Source organism: Melitaea cinxia, chromosome 18 (assembly GCF_905220565.1).
Source record: "Melitaea cinxia chromosome 18, ilMelCinx1.1, whole genome shotgun sequence".
NCBI classification, from domain to species: Eukaryota; Metazoa; Arthropoda; class Insecta; order Lepidoptera; family Nymphalidae; genus Melitaea; species Melitaea cinxia.
In genome coordinates this window covers 12,572,177-12,594,076 of record NC_059411.1, presented here as the reverse complement: position 1 = coordinate 12,594,076, position 21,900 = coordinate 12,572,177, and the positions used below count along the sequence as shown (strand labels likewise).

General features: G+C 34.7%; 1 protein-coding gene across 1 annotated transcript in view; it reads left to right on the top strand.

Annotated features, from left to right (window-relative positions):
- LOC123662129 (phosphofurin acidic cluster sorting protein 2) overlaps nucleotides 1-19,470 on the top strand; it is a 30,887-nt gene extending 11,417 nt beyond the window's left edge. The window contains exons 6-19 of the mRNA XM_045597013.1: nucleotides 807-1,013; nucleotides 4,115-4,240; nucleotides 4,805-4,958; nucleotides 6,206-6,280; nucleotides 7,866-7,993; nucleotides 8,395-8,547; nucleotides 9,374-9,570; nucleotides 10,223-10,356; nucleotides 11,369-11,513; nucleotides 12,309-12,423; nucleotides 12,947-13,133; nucleotides 17,288-17,413; nucleotides 18,138-18,260; nucleotides 19,004-19,470. Coding sequence (XP_045452969.1) covers nucleotides 807-1,013; nucleotides 4,115-4,240; nucleotides 4,805-4,958; nucleotides 6,206-6,280; nucleotides 7,866-7,993; nucleotides 8,395-8,547; nucleotides 9,374-9,570; nucleotides 10,223-10,356; nucleotides 11,369-11,513; nucleotides 12,309-12,423; nucleotides 12,947-13,133; nucleotides 17,288-17,413; nucleotides 18,138-18,260; nucleotides 19,004-19,128 — 1,995 coding nt within the window. The 3' untranslated portion in view covers nucleotides 19,129-19,470. The remainder of the gene's footprint in view (nucleotides 1-806; nucleotides 1,014-4,114; nucleotides 4,241-4,804; nucleotides 4,959-6,205; nucleotides 6,281-7,865; nucleotides 7,994-8,394; nucleotides 8,548-9,373; nucleotides 9,571-10,222; nucleotides 10,357-11,368; nucleotides 11,514-12,308; nucleotides 12,424-12,946; nucleotides 13,134-17,287; nucleotides 17,414-18,137; nucleotides 18,261-19,003) is intronic.
- The last annotated feature ends 2,430 nt before the right edge of the window (nucleotides 19,471-21,900 follow it).

The following is a 21,900-nucleotide window of genomic DNA, read 5'->3' as shown; positions in this document are numbered from 1 at the left end:
TCTACATCTTGTGTATTATTTATTTAGTAAGTAACAATTTATATTTTAACGCCGCACTGCACGATGGTTTGATAAATTTAATATGTATTATATACATTATTGTTATTGACATTTAATGAGATTTTTTTTTAACTTACTCATTCAAAATTACTCATAACTAAGTTATTTAACATATCATTTTTAAAGCTAATTATTATGTACGTAGATTAATTTATAAAACACAGATTTCAGCTAATAAATTAAATAATTATAGCAATGTAGCGTCCAATGCTTGATTTAATGTGTTCATTCAAGCGATTAGATATATCTGAACTACCGTAAATTCCTCTGTAATGTATTTTAAATAATTAACATATGCTTAGCCAATATACATACTACACGTGCTAAACATATACTTTGAATACGTATACTTGTACACTGAGTGCCTAGTGCGAGTTTTGTTTAATCCGTCTCGCAATAACGGGCGTAAATTTTAACTTCATTTTGTATGGGAAATTCGGGATTTTAACTTAGTTCTCGCGTTTGCCGCTAGATGACTCTGTATCGATTGTAACGTATACTATTCTTTATCGTCTAGGCTGCACTGTTTAAATTTCCATACAAAATAATCTTCACGTATAAACGCGTATCTGTCATGTTTCTGTGAATAAAACTCGCACTAGGCATTATGATCGTGTACCTGTGTGCGTACGCAAAGTGAGTGCGTATATGATAATGCGTATTCTAGAACGCTTCTTTAACGGTTGAACGAACACGCGTAGAGAATAAGGCTAAGGGGCTTTGCCTAAAACGTTGCTTGCATACAGCTGTCACGCTCACGAGAGCTAAGCTTCATGGAGCGTGAGAGAAAGATACAGAACTATATACGGTCCAAGGCGCACGACAGGGACAGCGATAGTGAGCTGGAGCACGCAGCGGCCAAGCGCAAGGGCAGCCGCGGCAAGCTGGCGGTGAGCCGGCACGCGATATCTTATTACTATGGGAATAGAGATGAATTTTGTTTGACACTTTGTGTATACCAACACACATGTTAATAATTTAATTTATATGATATGAATTATAGATTTGTTCATTCGATTTTAGAACTACCCTCAAATTAATACGCATTAAAATCTATACATATGAGAAGTTTGATTAAACGCGGTAATCTCATTAATTATTGGTTCTAATTGAAAAATCTTTTTGTTTTGGGTAGTCTATTTCCCGAGAAATACTATATAATGCTGTAGTACCTTATTTTTTCAAATTAACGCGAGCAAAATCTCAGTGCACAGCTAGTCAATAAGAAAAAGTCAATGCATATAGAAAAAACATACGTCGTTTCGTATCAAGTAAATAAATTTATTTTATATTGAATGTATAAGTATACTTGTTAGTTGTAGATACTCAAACAATATTAACAGTGTAAACTTAGCTTAAAATCTAAACTAAATTAATTTATTATAGGAACTAGCTGCCCGGACAGATTTCGTTCTGTCAAAAATTAATAGAATTTTTTAAAAGTCTTAACCTTCCGTGGGCCTTAAGGAACATAAAACAAAAATTAACCGAATTGGTCAAACCATTCTCGAGTTATGCACTTAGCAACATTCATTTTTATTTATATATAGATATATAGACTATGTCTATTGCCGATGCCAGTTCAAAGTTGAACAAGTTGAATGAACTAAATTGGAAAATTATAATAATCATCTCTATTCCTATAGTTTTGTAGTTTGCCTTTTAGTGTTTGCTTGTAGTTTAGATTTTCTAGTGTTTGTTTTATTAAGATAAACTTTCTTAGTAGAATACTATGTAAGTACTTATTGTTTTCAGACTGTTTTAGATTTAGGTGAATTTATATACACTTTGAGTTGGAGAGCAATCTCCTTAATGTTACTAATATCTTCAACTGATTTTACAACTTGAATTCTTGAGTACTTTTAAGGTATTTTATAATGAGCGTCTGCCTTTTGTATATTTGTGTTATAATAAATAATATGTTTAAATTTATAAAACTGGTATAAAGGAAAAATACTAGTTATCTAAAGAGTTTTATTGGGGTCCTTTGATCCTTGTTTAAGTTGTGGTTCGTTCTTAATTTGAAATAAGTGTTTATTTGAGACATTTTGGTGGTGCTGCATGTATGCATGATCTGTCTTCTGAAATATATGCTAAAACCGATTTAATGTCATCTCATTATTAATAGGAAAAACCTTTCTCTAAATGGTATTTTTTTTTAATTGTGTTAGTCTTTTTCTCTCTGTTCTTCTAACAAATATTTCTCTTAAAAACCTATCCTTTGATGATGTGGAGTATAGGAACTTAGACTAAACTGTTATTTGTGATGTTTTGTTCTATCAATTATTTCAATTATCTTTGCTTTTAATTGTTCATTCTTACTTCTGAGGAATACGATAATTTATTTAAAAATTAAACTGCCCGATTGTGAGTCAGACTCGCGCACCGAGAGTTCCGTACGAAAATTGTTAAATATATTTTTATTATATGATGTAACTAAAAATTTATGCTTTTCGCAATTTTTTCCTTTATCTGTGTTATAAGACGGTGCTTCGTACTAAATTTCAAGATTCTGAGTTCACGGTAGGTACCCTGTAGGTTTTGATTCCCTAGCGAGTGTTGAAAATTTGCAGCATAAACGGCTGTATATTTTGTTTGAGTTGGCTTAGAAACAAGTACACCGGAGTGTGTAATATAAATTTTAGTTTGATACCTATACGCGTTCTTAAGAAAAAAGGTCTTAACAGATAGACGGACAACAAAGTGATCTTATTCTTCCCGGTTCTCTCTTCTTCCGTTTTTTCCTTTTGAGGTACGGGAGCAAAAAAAGCAGATAAAATAAAACTATAAAGCAATCAAGAAAATAGCATTGTAATTGTTCTCAGGGACATTTCGTTTCAATTGTCAAAACAATATAGTTGAAAATAGATGTTGTTTTCGTTAGCGACTTATAAGATGTGATAATGGCAAAAATAGGCTTTATTTTGTCTACGTAGTTCGCCAAATCTATAACAGAAATTTATTTCAAATTGAGCTCTATTCCGTAACGATAATGATCATCGGAGTAGTATATATGATATGAATTGTACGCGTTTAAGATTAGATTACCTTGTATACATAATGAAAAGTTACGTCATTTGATTTTTGCGACGGACGATGGAGGTACTGTACTACCGTTTTCCTAATATATTTTTTTAATTTTTTAATATTTGTATATTTTTTTTTCACTGTGATATGAGGTTTTATATTTGAGATTTATTTTAGTAGTTTTATTTTAGTTAAACAAAATTTGTGTAGGTGTCTAAAAGATGGTGTTTAATTTCATGTGATTTTTTTAAAATTTTAATAATATGTATTAATTAAGTTTCTAACGTTGGTTTGTAACTCTTTTGTTGTCAAAAAAAAAAAAAAAAAATGGCCAAAGAGAGTTTGTGATAGTAAAATTTAAATAAGTCTGTGTTTGACTCGAGTGTTTCAAAATAAGGGTAATACTTTTTGAGTATGTATGTATATTTACTTCCTTAGCATGTTGTGTAACTTGATTTTGATACATGCTGTCTTTTGGTCTGTCTTATTTGTGGCGGTTACATAGAGATTATACTCTCGTGTTTTATAGTAATTCTTCATATTATCCGTTTATCAATTTAGATAAAAATGAATCAATTTTATATATAGCTGTTATTCATAAAATTTGTCACATACTTATAGTCGATTAATGTTATATTCAACAGACTAGTTAAATGAAATATATAAATATTAAAAATTTAAAGTTTATTCTGAATATAAGTTTGTAGTTGTAACAAAAGAGATTGTCATAATTTAAATTATATTATGATTTTAGTCAAAATTAACTCAATAAAATAAGTATTTTTACATTAATATTTGAAACAATAAAAGGGAAACAACCTGCTGCCTATTTACGTAAAGAAAAAGTGTATTATTTTGTTGATTTAAAAGTCATTGAGAGTAAAACATTTTGCTTTTAAAAGAATCTGTGCAACGAGTTCTGAAAAAGATTCAACTACTACTTCTTACTTGAGATCTGAAATTAACTTAACATTATAATAAAGTGTAATGTAATATTAAATTATGAATATTTGTTATTCATCCACAGCAACGAAATTTGAAGCAGAAGTTCGCAGCATTACTGCGTCGGTTTCGAGTTCCCGAAGAGTTGAGCGAGCGAGGCGCTGCCAGAGACACGCATCACGCTCAGCGGGACATCGATGAACTATTTCAGGTATAATAATCTTTATTTAGCCCTTTTTTTGTTAATTAAATAATTATTAAAATCGATTTAATTTGTGTTTCAGGATTCCTTATAAATATAATAAATTTACGTCCTTAATACAATGTCCTTGACCCCTGTGTCCTCTATTACTATAAATATACCTTTAAATCAAGTAGTTTGTAGTAGGTTTTAAATATAATTATTGTTAAACACAAGTCTGACGTTAAGTTGCGTTTTAGCACTCTAGACAGAATTTATCCATCTTATTTCTCCACCCACCAGAACAAAATCTTCAAATCACAACTTTGGATTTTTTGAAAATTATATGAAATTCAGTATTTATTATATTACAAAGTTAAAGAGATTGATCATTTGAAACTTTCCTTATCATTTGTTATTCCTATTTAAAAAGGTAGTATTCGTTTATAACGTTTGTTGATTGAAGGTCAACAAAAATCGCATGACTTCTAGTAGAAGTCACACACCATAAACAAGTATCAAGCGATTTTTCTACTCTAGTCAGAATTATAACGTAACTTTATACATATTATAATATTACAATTTAAACTTCAGGAGTTAGAGTCGCTCTCATGCGGCGAGGGCGAAGACTCCGGACCAGACCAGATGGACACAATCAGCATTGGTTCAACCCCCAAACCCTCATTACGACCGTTCTTCAGTAGTTCCCGCAGTCTTGCAAACCAGGAACACCATCGACATTCGAATGGTAATCGGAAGCTTTTAGAATGTTCGAGAATGATAGAGAATAATAATTTGTTAGGTTAATGATATGTAATCATAATACTTTACCAACTTGGAAAACTGATAACGAAGTGTGATATAAAGTTCTTATATTGAAATTGTTTTGGAAGTTTGTAGGTTATTTTGCTGTAAGAAGTGATTGTATAATAACAGTTGCCTGATCATCAAGCCGATGCTCGATAGACAGTGCATTTTGTGGCTTGTTTTGTTTTGCCTTTGCAATATATAGGTGAGAGATATTTCACCGATCAACGTACAAGATTCTATGATAAATAAATATTTCTTAAATACTCCATTATATGTGGGTTTTTATTATAGTGGATGTAAACACGTCTATCTCGCTTTTGCATATTGTAATGAGAATTTGTGTGAGCGAGACGACATTATAAGATATCTTGTACGTTTTGTTTTGATCGATGAGAATTATATGTAAATGTTTATGTTTTGTTTTGTAACGCTGTGTGCATAGTGTAGTGCATGTGCGGAGCGGGTGGATTATGGCGTGATAAAAAGTTTTAAATTATGGTTTTGTTAGTATGGTACTTGATACGTACTACATTTGGCGTTGTATTAGCGGACACGATAGAGATTTCATTAGGTTCGTCTTATCGGTATGATTTCTTGATAGGAATAAGCCTACCTCTTTGTGCCCTTTTCACATTGTTCATGTATCATGTTGTCATATTTAAAGACGTAGAGCAAATTAATATATCGAGTTTAACAATTATTTGGCGCGTTTTGTAAAATTATTGAATCTTACACTAAATGAGATAATTGAGCTCTAGAAGATATTAGTTAGTAATTTCCAGAAAATTGCCATTAAATCAATTAATAACTATGGTACTTTTGACAAAAAAGTGATAATGATTTTTCTCATGTATTATAATGAAGTTCTAATTTCTGCTTTCATTGTAACAGAAAACATTGTATCATTTGTAACTTTATTCTGTAACTACTGAACCGATTTGCCACTATACGGCGACAATATTCGAGACGAATATAGAAAATATATCACGCAACGTTTTAACCATTAATGTCAACGTAACCGTCAATATTGACGGTTATTAGAATTGAAACCGCTACAGACGTTTAGTCTAGTATGAAAAAGAAAACGTCAAATTTACGATTGTATTATAAATTTCAACATCATTAGTTTGTAACAAAACGTAACCATAATCCGCCCGCCCCAATCGAGTAAACCCGCATGCGCAGTGACGCGGCACGCCAGCCTCGCGTCCGCGGCCGAGCTGCGTCCGCGCGACCGCCACACGTCCGTGCCAATCACAGGTACACACGACCTCACGCACACAAGCACGCATACGCACTCACGGATGCTCTCGAAAAAGCAAACGTACACACACGAACATGAACACAAACACGCATATGCGCGCTTAGGACATGACGTATTACAACAATTAGGTACATTGAACGTGCTTCAAATAAATCGCTCGTGGTTCTATGTGTGCGTCGACTGCCTTGCATCGTCACACACAAATACTGTTACGTGTGTGAATAAAAATTAAAATCGTCTAATTTTTTCGGTTCTGTGTGTGTAATCTAGCTTATAGATACAGTAAACGTGTGCGTAAGATAAGTGCAGACAAGTTCATTTTGTGCATGTTGAATGTGCCAATTTGCATTTTTTAAAACTCACGAAAAAACATAATCTTTACTGTGAAATAAGAATCATTGTTTTCGTCTGTACTCGCTTTCGACTATCGTGTTACGACCATAAAAATTAAAGCTGCGTATTTACAAGTACAGGCACACATAGAACTGTACGGTTAGATGTTTAACCATTTATATTGTACTGTATTTTTCAAGAACGCCTGCAATCTTACTGTGAATAGTGATATATACGATAAATTCAATATGATGTTACAACGATTCGTGCCTCTCCGAAACACAAGCACACTACCTACATTACGCTACTCTCGCTTGAAATATGATTATAATTAGCAATGTTATAGTCATTTGCGTAGCTAGGAACATCAGTCTAGTAAAACAGTGTGTCGCGTGAAAAACGGACTTATTTACAATCAGTAGCAGAACTACTTTTGATACCCCATCACTTGTTGTAATATCAATCTGAGTTGAAGTGGCCTCAATATGTCCAAAATTTGATCAAAACCCTCGTTACTTGATAATTTCCCTGTCGGTAGTAATAAGTATTTATTATATTATATACCAATATCCTTGTAATCCAAAATATCCAAACAGTATTTACTGATATCAGTAATTAGTATTTCTTCTCGATCCCCTCATTTTTTTTCTAAAGACAATTTAAGGGCGGGTTTACTCAAAATCTGTCCAAGCTACGCCTAATGATTTTAACATCGTCTTCAAACACACCCACAATCAGAATATAAGCAACTGTGAGACACAATTAATAAACACCTGTTGATTTCCGGCTTGAAAATGATGCAGTCAAGTTACAATATTATCAATATTACAAGCATTACTAGCAAGCTTTTGTCTGTCTGATTTTTCTTTGTTTTTTTTTCCATTGCCTCTTGTTTTTTTTTTGTTTATAATCTTAGAAAAAGTAAGGCTTCGCAAAAGAACGTGTTTAATTTTAAGTATTTCTACTTCTTTTATTTACAAATCAACTAACCATCTTTATTTTATCATCTTTGTTTTATTACTCCTATACTTTTCAGTTGTGACTTTTCAAAGTGTCATATACCATTGTCACTATACTGAAGTCATGACACATTAATACCTCCACATATAATACTCAGAATAGATCAGAATTCGATGATAAAATTAAGCTGTTTTCCATTACTATTCCAAAAAACTAGAAGTTTAGAGGCGTTATCATACATTCTAATCCTGTAGCCCAAATTTCAAACCAATATTGGTCGATAAACAGAGTCAGAAGCGGTACGAAGTTCTGCGGGTGATGAGCGCGGCAGTGAATACAATAGCGATGGTGATGCGACACTCGATGCGCCCGTCTCGGGCGCTTCTGTGTCTAGCTCGCCTCCTAATGAGACAAAGGTATATGTTGACCCTCTTTAGGGTATACCGAGGTGTTATCTATTAAGACTTTTGGCTAAATATACCAGGTATAAGGTACCAAATCTTTGAATGTCTAAAATCTGGTTGATCAAGGCTGAAATTTGAATACATCCAGTTTAAAAAGTTAAAGTCTTCATTATTGGGTAAAGAATTTTCTGCAATAGTTATAATAATTAGGCGTATAAGAATTATAAACTGTATTGTATGTGTTCAATATTTTCTATTACAAGACATTACATGGTCGTAATTTCCTTGTATAAATCTAAAATCACCTGAATTTTTATATCAGTGGTATTTAAGACCATAAATATAAAACGCCTTATTTATATCGAAAGTTTTCAATATTGGTCATAAACCAAATTTTTATTTTTAAATTACAGGAGGATAAAAGATCTAGACTTTTCCGTAGTGCCACTAGTGGTGGTAATTTGACGCCTGCAGCTGCGGCACGCAAGAAGAATTCACTTGTTATTGGTACAGAGCGACCGCTCTCCGCTCACGATCTCCCCGCTCAGAGTCCCACTACACTTGAGGTATGTTCTCTTTATTTAATTAATGTTTAAATTATTTTTAACTATGTGGATTAATAAAGTCGGTAAAGGATTATAGATTATCCAGTAGGTTTATAAAATGACATTAAAATATTGATACTTCGGGTAGCCATATTTTTTTTTTTGTACTTTATTCTCTATAATAAGGACTTATTTCGAGTTTGTGTAAATTACATAAGGTATTTCGAAATTGTTTGTTTGGATGAGGTCGATCTATCAATGCCTTCTCATTTGGAACCATTTCTCTCGTTCAAAAATTGAATTGAATTCTGAATGGCCATGTTATAAGGGAATAATAGATTAATTACTTCGAACTGATTGTTTTTTGACGGTCCGCTTTTGAATAACTTATTCAGTATCTAGATTTTAATAAAAGCTTTTAACGTGCGTATAAAGAAGTAAAAAAATAAAATAATAATAATACACGAACAAATGTCCATATATTAAGTCATACCATTAAGTAGTGTTTTTCAGACTAGCCTAAATAAAATGTTCTCACAAGTTATTGTGCATAGGAATCTGGTTCCATCTTTTGTCGGTACACCCCCATACCACAATGTTAGTCAGTCATAGTCAGACACTTCAGCTAGGTTTTGTCACAGTTGGATGGTGAGCGCTCTCGGCACCCATGATAAGCGCTCTCGCGAAGGCGGCCTGCATAGGCGGGCTTACCGTCGGGGCGTCACGGTTGCATGCGTTAGCGATCTCGTGGCGCCCCAAAATGACGAGGAGGGCACCGCTGGGTTTTAGTAAATTTCCCAGCGTCAAGAAAAAGGTTTTGTCACAGTATAAGTTTGTTTGGCCGCAGCCGCGTCGCACGATGCTGGAGCAGCTGGGCCGCGTGCTGGGCGAGGAGGGCCCGCTGCCCGAGGCGGTGGCGCTGGCGCCCAGCGCGCTGGCGCGCGTGTTCCAGGCGCTCGCCGTGCCCGCGCTGCTGTCCCCGCCCGCCGTGGCTCCCGACGCGCGGGCGCTGCTGCACGCGCTGCTGGCTCGGGCCACTAAACAGTCAGTATAGCAGTTATGCGTTTAGATCTAATTTATCTGTTAAGCATGGTTATAATTTACAACGAAAGTACGATTTATGAAGAACTATCTTAATTTATTTACTTTATTAATTGATTAACGTTGTTTGGATGCGATTTCAATCTATAGGTATATTTTGATATATGTATTATCTTGTGTATCTATTGGATTGTCGTTATTGAGCACATGGAGGTATATATTTCTTAAGATAGATCTTAGATTATACGCTTCGGCCTGTAATATTCCACTGCTAGGCCTCTTTCTCCACGTAGGAGAAGGATCAGAGCTTAATCCACCATGCTGCCCCAATGCGGGTTTGCGGATATATTCCCTACTGTGATTACCGATCGCTATCAGGTGTACATGATAATGACCAGGATCGACGGCTCGTCGTGCTGTCCGAGGCACGGTGGGGAGACCCACGAGCAACTAGACCAGAAATAAATATTTGTATAACACAAAGATCAACCCCGAGCGGGAATCGAATCCGCGACCGTCGGAGTTTAGGTGCCGCCGACTCGGCACACGCACCATTACACCAGAGCGGTCGTCAGATATTGATTGTATGGAGTTTAATTTAAATTTCGAAGACGACACCTGTGTGTGCCAAGCGACTAACGCAGCAGTTCTGCAGGGGCGTGCGGCGCGGCGTGCGCGTGTGCGTGTGCGGCGGCGACGCGTGGTGCGCGGCGGCGCTGCGCGCGCACGCCGAGCTGGCCGCGCGCCGCCCCGACGCGCCGCCGCTGCGCTTCTACGTCGTGCCCGCCGGTGCGCACGCTGCCCTCTCGCATTGTCTGCCTACACTATCATGAAACGACTCTATTGGATTTTATCGCGGCTTATTACGTTTTGAAGTGATAACTTCTTTCACTTACACACACACACACACACACACACATACACACACATACACATACACACACGCGCACGCAAACGCACACGCACACGTACAGGTACACGCAAACGCACACGCAAACGCACACGAACACGCACACGCACACGCACACGAACACGCACACGGACACGCACACGCACACGCACACACACACACACACACACACACACACACACACGCACACGCACACGCACACGCACACGCACACACACGCACACACACACACAGACACACACAGACACACACGCACGCACACACACACACACACACACACACACACACACACGCACACACACACACACGCACACACACAAACTTCTTATGGGAGGGTAAACCGCTACGTTACTTAACGTTTTACGTTGTCGGTCTGCCTGGCTTCCCTTTCTCTCACGCATACGACAGCAGTAGGCAGGCTCCTCCTCTCCCACTCTTACCCACAGCGCTAGCCTTCTTTTCTCAAGTTAAAAAATTTCAGTATTTAAATAGTTTAACTTAGATTAGTTTAAGTTATCACTTCTGTCGGGCGTCCCGAGGCGGACGCGTTTTTTTAATGCCCAGCTATGTATGGTCACGGGAAAACAGGCCTCCCGTACCGTAGTCGCTGTAAAGTATCCGTAAACGTCAGGCATTTAAAAAACTTAATAAACCGTGAGAAAATCAGAAGAAGTGGTTTAATTATAATTGTTGATCTCAGTCCGTTCTCGGTCCGATCTCGATCCGGTAAGATATCGTTATACAAGAAGTAATAGACGGAACGTTAATGGAGTGTAATTTGATCGGAACTTAACTGTTAGATATAGTGTGTACGAACTGAGATCAACCCTATAATGTACCAACCCAATACTGCCAAATACTCAAAACCAAATTGTTGCACATTTTCTTTAGGTCCTAATACGATCGCCCGATGGTTGGGAGCGTCTGATAATACGTACGCGGCGCTGTTCTGTAACGAGACGTGGAATAATCTGTGCGAACGTGCCAGCGACGCCAGCATGACGGATATAGCTGAGATGTCTTCTAGGGTTGCCAGGTAAAACCTTTTCTTAGTATCATCGATCCTAAAACCTTTATATATAAGGTGATAGTAGGTTGTATAAAAGATACGATAATTCAATCGTTAGGAGTGCCAATAGTGAGCTTTTTACTCCTACCCCTCATCAGTAACTCTGACTGCCTTACTCACCACAGAAAAGTAACAATACTTGAACCAGTATTATTTGTCTGTGATTTTCTGTAGATTAAAAGTACTTTCCTAGTGCTGCTACAAATTTTTAGCAGGATATATAGGTATGCCCAACCTCAATGAATCTAGTTCCTTTTAGGCGTTGTTGGATTCGACACTCTTGACATGTGTAAAATGATGTAGATATCGATGAAATATCTTTTGGCCAAGCCAACTGGCTCGCACATAGATGTGCCAAGATTTATTATTTACTTCTAGCATTTTTTCTTGCTATACAGATGAAGTTGGGAAATGTTTAAGACAAATGCTTGCAACAATGCAAAGCTTGCTTCATTCTTTTGCGATTTTGTTGCCATTTTGCGTATTGTATATTTTTGGTTGTGGATATTGTGTAACAATTTTTATCTGATACTTTTGCAAAACGATAGAGAATGGACAAAGCGTTAGTTTTAAGTTTTTCTAGTTGATTTTGTGTAGTGCGTAAGGAGTAGGTTGCTTTATGATTCGAAATGTAATTTTTGTTATATATTGTAAAAAAACTTGGACGGTATTTTACGCTATTAGTAATATTGTGTAACGGTTTCTAATATTTCTTAATATATAACGCGTAGGTAATACAGTTCAACTTCATATGTTTTGTAGGTACCTAAATAGCATCGGTCCAGTCAACAACATACCGATAGGCGAAGCCATGGTGGCCTATCGAGACAAGTCGGGGGATGAGGACTCGAGTCAGACTTTCGTACCATTTGTGGCGGTAAGTTTTTTTTTTTGCTATGAATTGTATTTTTATTAATACCGTATAACATTACGATATGACATAACATACTAACAATATTAATTCCCAATTTACGTAATCCACTAATTGTATTAAAAAATAATGCTCTTTTTTTACTATGTCATTCATGTTTTAAAAATAACATAATTATAACAAACTTAACCTTTAGAAATAAAAATATAAATTTTATTAAAAAGTGATTACACTTGCGACTTGCTTTTTCTCTATTTGTCCATCATCACATTGGTCTTAACGTTTTCGTGAGTGTATATCGTGCTTTTGAACTTTCGAAACAAGATTACATCCAACCGTCACACGTTGGTATAGATGTAACAGGCACGGGAGGAGTAGAGGATGCGCTTGCGCAAGCGATCCCGTAGCTCCTCTAAATTTGGTTCCTCAATCTCCAATTACCTGGTTCTACCCCAAGAGATCTTCTTGAAGATTTGCCATGCGTAAACAAAAAAAAGATGTAACAGGTACGTAACGCCCCTATGTGCAGGAGGTGCGCGTGGGTTGCGGCGAGGGCGGCCCCTCCTCCCTGGAGCTGGACGAGGGCTCCCCGCCCGCGCGCCCCTCCCCGCCCGCCACGCCCGCCCCCGCCCCGGAGCTGGCCCCGCCCCTCGCGCAGCCGCTCGCCTTTGCGCGCAACGAGCCGCTCGAGCTGCAGCTTGATTACTGGCCGGTGAGTTTGTGAGGCCTCTTGAGTTACTTGCGAACTGATCAACTCTTTGAAAACCACTTTTCCAATAATAAATAAATAAATATCTTATAACATACACACACTATTGTCTGTTTCTAAGGTAAGTAACTTAATGCTTGTGTTATAGGTAACAACGGACTGATATAGCTAAATATTTTTTTCTATAAATACACATTGAAATAATACACATACAAATATATAAATACAAATATTTCACCCAGACTCAGGCGGGAATCGAACCTACAACCCGTCGAGCAGAAAGCAGCGCCACTATTTACTGCGCCAACTAATCAAATAGTATTACTAATAGTCAATATAGTATTTACTTTAACAATTGTAAATGGTGTACGAGCTTGGGTGACAAGATCTGGACTGAGCTAATTTAAGCTTAATAGTGGGTAGCAATTTTAGGTTTTCTTAGACGTAGTAGTATATATCTTGTTTTTTTGGAAGAGTCCTAATTGGTAAACAAACCGCTGTCAATCGTAATTCACGTTTTTTCCGCATTTATCACTCACTTTCACAACATATTAGCTTACGGACACTTGTAAAACTCCATTTACTATTTATTTCACTAAAAACAAATATCAATTTATCATTTTAAACACATAAAAACTACAAAATACGAATTCCGAGAGTACAGATAACTAATATTTTCGAATATGACATTTCAATATCTTTTTTTATAAGGCAAATAGGGATGTGGTCATAATATTTTTAGAAGTGAATGAGTATAAGTGAATGAATAGCATGAGCGATAAAATAGGCCATGTTCTTTAACTATATTTTAAAATTTCACGAATTATAACTTGTTAAATAATATTACAGTAAAGCGATTTGTTATTTATTTGTATTTTGTTATTAATTGTTTTTTTTTTCTTCTTTTTTTTATGTTGAGCGCACAAAAAAAATGCTTACAAAATACTGCAAATGTCAATCATTTATGGTAAAGTGTTCATTGTAAAGGTTTTATTTTATATTATGAATATTTCTGAATATCAATTTCATCCTGAACATTTTTAATGCTATCCCATATAATATTAAAGTATACCACATAGCAACGGCATAAACGTTTACTGTAGTTCACAGGAAAAAAATTTGAGACTTTAGGATGAGACTTAAGATTACCCAATGAGAGCTTCGTGGAGTACAATGCTATTAGTCCTTTTTTTAGATGTTAGAGAGAGTGTGCCGCCGGCGCAAGGTTTTTTATTCATAGTAAATACAAATAATGTGACAACAATATTAATAGGGTCGACTTTTTTTAGACACAGGCGGCCCCTTTATTTTGTTGTAAATTTTATTTTTGGCTTTTTTTTTACCGACCATATCACATAAACGAAATATATAGGGGACTGTCCACTTTGTGGGTTTCGGCCCCGAGTGGACAGTCACTGAGAATAATAATTATATATTAAGTTAGTAGTACTAACAAGTATGAATTAGAAAAATGATAGTTTTGTATCCAGGTGTTTCATTTTTGTTTTTTTTTTTTTTGTGGATAATTACAAGAAGGTTTCTGAAATAAAAAAATCATTGTTTTGTTATTTTTGTTTTACTAATCGGATTCGTACGTTAACAGAATGTTATCTAAAAACTAGGCAGGTAGATTTATAAAATCTTGAAACCTTTTTCAGCCCAAAAACCAAACAATTTCATGACATGGGCACAACAACCTACTGTCCGTCGACCAACCATGCAGTTGCAATAATATTTTTTTATGGCTTCTCTGCCTGACCTTTATTGTTTACATATAAAATAAATACAAAATATATTTTCCTACTTATGAATATGCCTACTATGTATTTTACGTCGCAGTAGTGATGAATTCTCGGTTGACGGAAAACCTTACAGTAGGTTGCTATATCACTATGAAAGCAATATGGAAGTCAAATGAATGTATGAAGCAAAAGTCTGTAGTTTAGGGTTGCCATAATAAATAATATTGTCAATAAACAAATAAATCGATTAAATCGATAATCGAATTTAATATAATTAATTGCTTGCTTTTTATTTAGTCAATAACAATGTTTCTAAAATAGTTTATTTTTCACCAAAGTTAAATGTTTTTTTACTAAATACACTTTTATAGACTTTTTTTAGACTTTTTTCTTATTAATTCGATTTAACAATACTTTTAATCGATTTTAACAAATAATTATTTTAAAAATATTTTAAAATCGATTGTTCGTTAATAATAATTGTTTGTTTAAGACTGGCAACGTGTTGTAATCAAATCACCAACCGAAAATAAACTAGAAGTATATAATTAATGAATTAAAATACTTATTAAATAAACATTTCATCAGTTTATATTGATAAAACTGCAATTCACGAATAAACATGAATTTTTGGTATATTTGTTTTTTTGTATGAATTCTGTTCACGCTGGGCCAAAATGGACAGTCCCTTTTGTTGCCTTTTATGCTCGATGCTCGATTAATATTTTTTGTCGTAATTCTGTACCTCTACTAATTCTTAGCAAAAATATTCAATATATTATTAGGTTTTGAAATAATTTTAGCAATATGCTAGCGTTAAATATTGGAACATAAAATGAATTTTATATTCGTCTATGTCTTACTAATATTGTTCATTCATTTGCTCTTTGTGTCACTTTACTATATATTCCGTTTTTTTGGAATAGTCCTATTTGGTAAACAAACCCCTGTCATTCGTAATTCATTGATTTTTATGATTAGATTTGCTGCAACTCGCTCGAAATTTCGTGACCTTACCAAGAGATGGCTCCTTGAGCAGCAAAAGTCAGAATCAAATTGGCAAAAAGTGAAGCTATCAATACTTTGATATAGGCGGCTATAGCATTTCATCAGACAGTTGATACGAAACGCTCACTGAGCTGGATTTGTAGTAACTATGACTTTATTATAAGAAGATAAAATGATGCAGCTTGACGGAATCATGGATGCTGCATCAGAATCCCCAGGTTTCAATATCCACGTCTCTGAAGAATCTTACGATTCATTAGGAAGTATGGACAGTTATTAGAAAATAAAGTAAATAAATTTCTTATTGCCGTTTTATTTTGTATTTCAATATTTTACTTTACTATTGTAATGAATAAATCAGTACGTATTTTTTTTAATTATCTATTCTAGTCAAAGACCAACTAATTTCTAACAGGTTATTTATATTTAAGAAATATAAATTTGTTTATATAAAGATGTTCGATTTTGTTTCGTAATTTTATACCTTTACTAATTATTAACAAAATTATTTAATATATTATTAGTTTTTGAAATAATTTCAGCAATATGGTATCATTAAATATTTCGATGTAAAATTAATTTTACTTTGTCTATGGCTTATTGATATTGTTCATTCATTTGCTCTTTGTGTCACTTCACTAAGCTACACTATACTCTAATTGTCTGCGGTCATAAGTACGCCATATTTGTTTACCAATTAGGACAATTCCAAAAAAACAGACCTTAGTTTTCTTAGGCCACTAGTCGGTGAGTTAATGAGAGCTAACGACCCACTCGTTAGATTGTTCACACTTGTAAAACGACTTTGGCGATAGTTTCTTACATGTCAATTATTGAATGTTATATTGTGAACGCCGCTCACAACACGTGAACTGGGTTAGATAGGCGTAAAATTCTCTTAGACGTAGTAGTTTAGGGTTATGACCAGTGAATTTCTACAGATAAAGGCCCTATTTCCCCAGTTGTGGATTATCATATTTGACGGATGACGATATCCAATAGAGAAAAGTTATTAATGTATTATTCTTTTTTACAATTGAATTTCACTGTTTTATGAGATATTTCTATTCCCAAACATAAACCTAAAACTTGTAGTTTTTGATTGAGGTGAACCAGGTCCTAATACCCTATTGTATATCTCCTGCTGTTTAAGTCTAATCGCAACTTATTTATAGGGTAAACTTTATCCACAACTTTTGAAAGAGACCCAATTATTGAAAGAGACCCTAAGTATTATAGTTGTAGTTACTGAAGTTATAGTTGAATCTATTTTTTTATATAGTAGCCAAGTAACTCGCGAGTACTTCACATACACATACATTTTTTGAATACATATAGACACATAGATTTTATTTTAATTTTTAACTTTTAATAAACTAATGTATAATTTAATATGTATTCCAGGTGGCAGAGGGGGCAAGTGGGGCGGAGGGCGGCGGTAAAGTGACCCTGAAGGGCTCGTTCCGCGCCCTGCTTGTAACGCGCCACAACCATCATCTCTGTATTACTTACCTTACGAAAGAGAAGAAACAGAAAAGTGAGAACTTTACCTATATATGAAATAACTAAATTCCAGGATTTAGTCGCTTAAGTCACGAACATGATGGAGTTTTAGGATAAAAATCTTATATCATTTTCAACTATTTATACATATGCTTAACTTTCCCAGTAACGGTTGATTGGTTTTAACTTGAGATAAGGTGAAAGTTAGTGAGTCTATGTTCAAATTGGCACAAGTACTTGAACGAATTTTGGATCTATAAAAATCTGATGTGGTTAGAAGCCCTTGGTATTCTGACTGCTCAATTATTACGGCATATACAAATGCCAAAGGTGAATTTTTTATGTAGATTTAAACAAAGCAGTGTCATATAAAGAACTAGCTTTTGACAGCGACTTTGTCTCCGTGGAAATTTAACTTCGAGCATCATTTTTAATATTTAGGATAATTATTCTGCAAATAAGATACTTCTACGTTCACACGACACGTCCTTCTTTGACGAATTTTCTAACAAACTTTCATAGTGCCTGTTTCGACCTCTCCAAAGCCTTTTATTTGCTATAGAAAGCCTATGTTACCCTACCTTTTTAGGTTATAGTCTATATTTACATCAAATTTTGTCAAAATTAGTCCAGAGAAGGCCTGAAAGCTTAATAGACTGACAGATTCACTTTTCCATTTATAATATTTGTAGGGATGATGTGAATTTCTCAACAAAATAGTTGTACAAAGTGTTAAAGCAATTTGGACTTCATTTCAGTAATGAGGTTGGGGAAGAAGAAGGAAAAAAGTGGCGAGGCGGAACCGGGGCGCGCGCAGACCGTGGAGGGCGTCGCTCGGCTTATTTGTTCTGCGAAAGGATCGCACAATGTTCCGCTCAAAGGTAATTCATAATATACAAATATATTGTAAGTAGTAGTAGTCCTCCTCATCGATTTCGATGACGGCGACCCAGGGAGTCATGACTAATTTCTCTGATGGGCCCTAATATGGCTCGCTAATCCACATTTAGTTTTAAATGTCCTAGAGCAAGTGCGGCAGTAAAGCTTACCCGCAAAGTTGTATGTGTAAGTATAGGAGGGTTTAGGTCTCTGTTTATTAACATGGCGTTTTGAATCAAGCGCTAGATTGTAAGTAAGGTAGGTATAAAAATATGAAAAATCGTGCCCAAAATTTGAAGCAGCTCGACTGGGGGAGTATCTCAACCTTAGAGAAGATCACAACTAGTGATGAGTAAAATGCAGATATAGTTGTATCTAAGTTTCTTTTAATGCATGTGAATTGGTAAAAAAATTGCCATTGTGAACGTAGCAGTGCTTACCTAAATCAATGCAAATGTTTATTTGGTTTATTTTATATAAATATATACATACTAGCTAACCCCGCAAACGTTGTTTTGCCATATATGTTATTAACCCCCTGAAACCCCTCCTCCCTTATCATTTAGGGGTATGTTGGCCGATTCTCAGTCCTACCCAGTATGCATGCACACATAATTTTAGAAACAGAATACTAACATTGTGACGCGAGAACTTTATAAATAAGATTGGGGAGGCATATTTAAGCGTTATCATATATTGAAAGATGTTTAACCTACAATTAAATATTATTAATTTTTGTTATCAGTGTATATCGACGGCACAGAATGGAATGGCGTGAAGTTCTTCCAATTATCAACGCAATGGCAGACACACGTCAAGACGTTCCCCGTAGCCACTTGCGGAGCACCCCTTGCGCCCCAGGAAACTTAGGCATTCGCCCTTCGGTCGTCCCGCTTCGGTTTTTTAGCCTGCTAGTCAAGCCCTGGACGTAGGTCTATGGACTGTGACGTCATGAGTAGCCGATAGAGTAGTCGGCTTTACATCAGCTTTGTAAGTCCTAATTTGTACGGAATTCGATGCAAGCCGATAGAAATATGAGGCTTTTGAACCCGTCAGCGTAAATTTGAGTACAATTTGTATTGAAAATAATATCTGTAATGGAACAAATAATGATGAGAAATAAAGATATTGACTAATGTATTGTACGAACGGTAGTCGTTCCAAGCGTTCTGCTAACTATAAAACTTTTTAATAAATATGTATAATCCTGTTCCTTGTGGTATCACTTTTTCGCTGACGTTCTAATAATATTTAATGTCCAAATTTAATTCAATAATGTTATATTATATTCGTAATCGTAGCGTTATTTAATATGCGATATATGTCGAGCTGCCATGGTTTTAGCTAAGCTTATGTTTTGTAACATTGGATTCTATTAATTGTTACGTAGAGTCGAAATTCCGTCTTGGATTATAGCTTTCTTATACACGTTCATGTTGCATAACGAAGGCTCAATAACGTTAACTACGCATTATAGTCATTTCATAGTAGTTAGTGCATTATTTACCCTATAGATATTCCACGTACTCAGTGTATATCGAGGAATTAATGGTTCGTGACATTTCCATGTAACGTAGGTTAAGTTGTGTATTGGAGAATACAAAAAAAGAAACGAATTTTGAGGAAGAATTTTAGGCACATATCAGATAGGTTCGTGCTGGGCGGTGAGCGCGATTTTTAATTTTGTCTGTGATTTATGAATGCAGTTTTTTTAGAACGGCGATAGTCGACTGGTGGCTAATGAGTTTTTATATATTTTGTATGTATGCCAGCGGTTCGTTTTCAGTAGCGGAGCAATAGCTTTGATACATCCATGTAGCGTTTTTTAATGTATTTACGACTATAAAATGTAATCTTTACTATAAATCTTAGTATACGCGATCTTTCAAATACAATAATTCCATAATTTTGCCAATAAGTCGTGGATGAACGGAGTACTCTATGGTATGTATATCTTATAGATTTACAAATCATTTTGACACTATGACAACTTAATTCTTTCTTAAAATATAGATAATACATTTGTGTTTATTCTAGAAATATAATACCCTGCATGTAGTCATGTAACGACATAACAGTTTGGTTTGCGCAAAGAAATCGTTGCTAAGTTATGACAACATGCTGTGCAGTTGCGTCATTTAAAAAGCGCTTTCTTAATATTCCGAGCCAGCTAATTTGAGATAATTCGATAGCAAAAAAAAAGTTTCAAAGAATAAAGAACACCAAAATAATTATAACGATTCTAATTCTATGTGTTTAGAATATGATAATTATATAATATACATATTATTACATTATACAATTGCTAAATGTTGTATTTAAATATTAAAAACATTGCAACGAAACTTTTTTCATGTCTTAGACCTGAAAGGTACCCGTTTTGATTCTATTCGTTTTAGAATTACGAATTTTATTTAGATTTCTTATAACTGAAGTAGATGAACGTTTATTTGGTGTGTAGCTATCGAACGGTTCAAGGCAATACCACGGCTTATGGGTTTAAATCCGCAATCTTTGTATCTTATTGTTAGTGTTAGATGGATGTTGTAGGGTCGGCTCAAGGTGCTCTTCCAATGTTATTTTTATTACCCTTTACATTTGCACATCACGAAAGTGCCAAATTTTTTACATGAATATAATTTGCGTTTTTTATTCAAATATAATTATACACACTGTGTTGATTTTGAATCCAGAATAACAATGATTTGAAATCGAATATTTTATTTAATTTACTTCTAGTGTATTTCTTTGGAAGACGCTGTATCTAATAATACTACTCTACAATGTCGTATGTTCAAGATATTTTATCATAGTAATCACACAAAGTTACTTGGACAATAGTCGGTGTATTTAGAATATGTATGTGAAAAGTTGATGTAACGCTGTTAGAATAAGATGTATGTTTCAAATAGTAGAACTGTTATTAAGATCTGTATCTATTAAGATCATACAAGATATACACAAATTAAAACATTGAAACATAACGAAACGGTTCTTTTAAAAATAATAAGTAATTTGTATATATCTGCGTATAGTCAGCTATCAATTTATTGTATGTATAAGCTTTGTCGTTTGTATTTTTTTTTTCAAAGGTTTTTAGTAACTATATCTAAAAGATGCACAAAATTTTTAATTGATTTTTAATTACAATGAAGACATTTCTTGGTTCCAACAAAATCTTTTTTTATATCTACAAACCTTTGGAGGAGCGATGAATGTACTGTGAGATTGAAATGTATCCTGAGTAGAAATTATATAATGATTATAAAATATAATATTGCAGATGTTATGTTGCTGGGCAGTTTTTTCATAGTTATAATCAAATTTTTAATGTGAGGTAACATGAAACGATACAGATAAAAGTCTAACTTTGATGACTAACTATGACTTTTATGTATTACATGGTTTATGTTCCATATTACATATAAATCATGGATTTTCCTGATTTCTTAAGTTCAAAGTTTTGAGTTTTTAATAAACTGACTGTATTTTTTATAATGTTCAACAAACATCAAGATGCGTGACAAAAAAAAAATGTTTTATGTTATTCTTGTTTTTTTTTGCATCAACAATAAACCTGTATTATTAACATCTGCATGTGTGCTTAATTATAGTTAAATTATAAAGATGGTCTAGTCTTGT